Raw genomic sequence first — 1837 nt, 5'->3', positions numbered from 1 at the left:
TATATATATATGTATGTATGCGTTTTCTAATACAGCTAGAGGAAGTTGTAAACTGGTCAAAACAGGCATGTTTATGAGGAAAGAAATGAAGGGATGTTTGTTGCTGTGTCCATATTAACATAGTAAAAGTCAATTTTACCTATAACGATTACTTGTTTATATGCGATGGAAAATGCAATATATTGTGTGGTGTGTTTGTGTGAAGTTGGAGGTTTGCTCACACACAGATTGTTTGTCGCATTGGAGTGTTTATTGAAATAGATTTTTTTTCTTTGCCTCCTTTTCATGGCTTGTTTCTTTTTCTCTTTTCTTTCTTTCTTTCTCTCTCTCTCTGTAGGTGACTGAGGAGGTGTGTGACTCTGAGCTCCTGTCTCTGCTGTTGAATGCTGGGATGTTGATCAGTTGTGTGGACACAGCTCTGTATTCTTCACTGGTCTCTCACATGCTGGCTCAGGGTGAATGGGATGTGGAGAAGGCCGCCCGTGACCTTCACCAGGCCGGCCACAGCGCTCAGGCCGGGTCCTTGCTCCTGTCCTACCGAGGATCCCACCCAGGGCAGTTCACCTTCAACAGCGCCCTCTCTGTCATTAGAAAATGGCTTTGAGGAGTATGTGTGGGTACAGACTGACACGGAGAGATTGTGCCTGACTGTCTGTGTAAAGATTTTTTTGGAGGCCAATCAGTCAATAAGGAAAGTAGTCAATCTCAGCTGAATAAAGTTAAATATAAAGTGGACATTGGCACCAAATCCAGATCACAAATATCAGTTATAATTAGCCTATTCAGACAGCGTTTGTTCAGGACTTCTTCCCGCTGGCAAAGGACTCAAATCACCTTCCCATTTCTCTCTCTCTCTCTCTCTGTCGGTTTCTCTCTCCTGACTGAAGCTCAGTGACACGGATGTAATTACATTACTTCGGCTGTTTGGTCACGCTAGCCTGCGCTAATAATCATTACAGGCCGGAGTCGGAATTGAAAACGCCGCATGTGTGCTGACAGAGTGTTTTGCGCGTGTATGTATGTGCGACTTCATGGCTGATCGTTTCCACACAACTTTTTGCTCTTTTCCTTTGTAGGGTTATTAATTATTTTTGAAGAAAACAGATTATGCCTTCAGGCTGACTCTCGCCGTGTGATTGTTTTAATGTGCACACGGACGCACTAATCGATGTTGGGTAGCTGAGCAGTAATGTGACTATCTATGTACTTTAGGCAAATGTATCTGCAGTGCTCATTAAAAACATTAAAACTTTAAAAAGTTGTATTTTGCTTTAATTATCTCACAAAACCTGTTTTGTTTACAACTGTTTTGGTGCACTGCACATTTTGGGCAATGAAATATTAACAGATAAATAAGATAAATGTGAACAGGTAATATCTAAGCACCCATCTATGGGTTTAATACAAATTGTACAGAAGCTGTTTTCAATATATTATGGTATTTGGCTGTAATATCTCACCCGAAATACCCTGAGCGTATTATGTGCTACAATTTAAAATTAATAAATAAATAAAATACATTAAAAATGTGTTACCAGACAGCCTAGTACACCAATATTATTATTAGTGGTGCTTGCTAAGGCATGTATCACCTAATACTATTACTCATACTTATTTGAGAAAACCCCTAACCCTAAGTATTAGACTATGGTGTCCGACGTGTCCTACACCGTGTGGGCAACAGACATGAATTGGAATTGTGCCAATCATGTGAAGCAGACATATTCAAGAACACCTAATATAAAACTTACTCGAAACAACATTATTTGCATGTTGTTTTTTGCTAAATGTATTCTGTTGAATGTGTTGTCTTCTAAATGAATAGATGCAAGTGTAA

At 39.6% G+C, this 1837-nt stretch overlaps 1 protein-coding gene across 2 annotated transcripts in view; it reads left to right on the top strand.

Moving 5' to 3' along the window:
* nbas (NBAS subunit of NRZ tethering complex) overlaps positions 1–1252 on the top strand; it is a 145995-nt gene extending 144743 nt beyond the window's left edge. For both annotated transcript variants that reach the window (XM_016536040.1, XM_016536039.1), the window contains exon 52: positions 338–1252. In XM_016536040.1, the coding sequence (XP_016391526.1) occupies positions 338–604 (267 nt within the window). In that variant the 3' untranslated portion in view covers positions 605–1252. The remainder of the gene's footprint in view (positions 1–337) is intronic.
* Positions 1253–1837: the final 585 nt, after the last annotated feature.

Source organism: Sinocyclocheilus rhinocerous, unplaced genomic scaffold (assembly GCF_001515625.1).
Source record: "Sinocyclocheilus rhinocerous isolate Xijiao unplaced genomic scaffold, SAMN03320098_v1.1 scaffold605, whole genome shotgun sequence".
Lineage (NCBI taxonomy): Eukaryota > Metazoa > Chordata > Actinopteri > Cypriniformes > Cyprinidae > Sinocyclocheilus > Sinocyclocheilus rhinocerous.
This window is presented reverse-complemented; position numbering and strand designations above follow the sequence as displayed.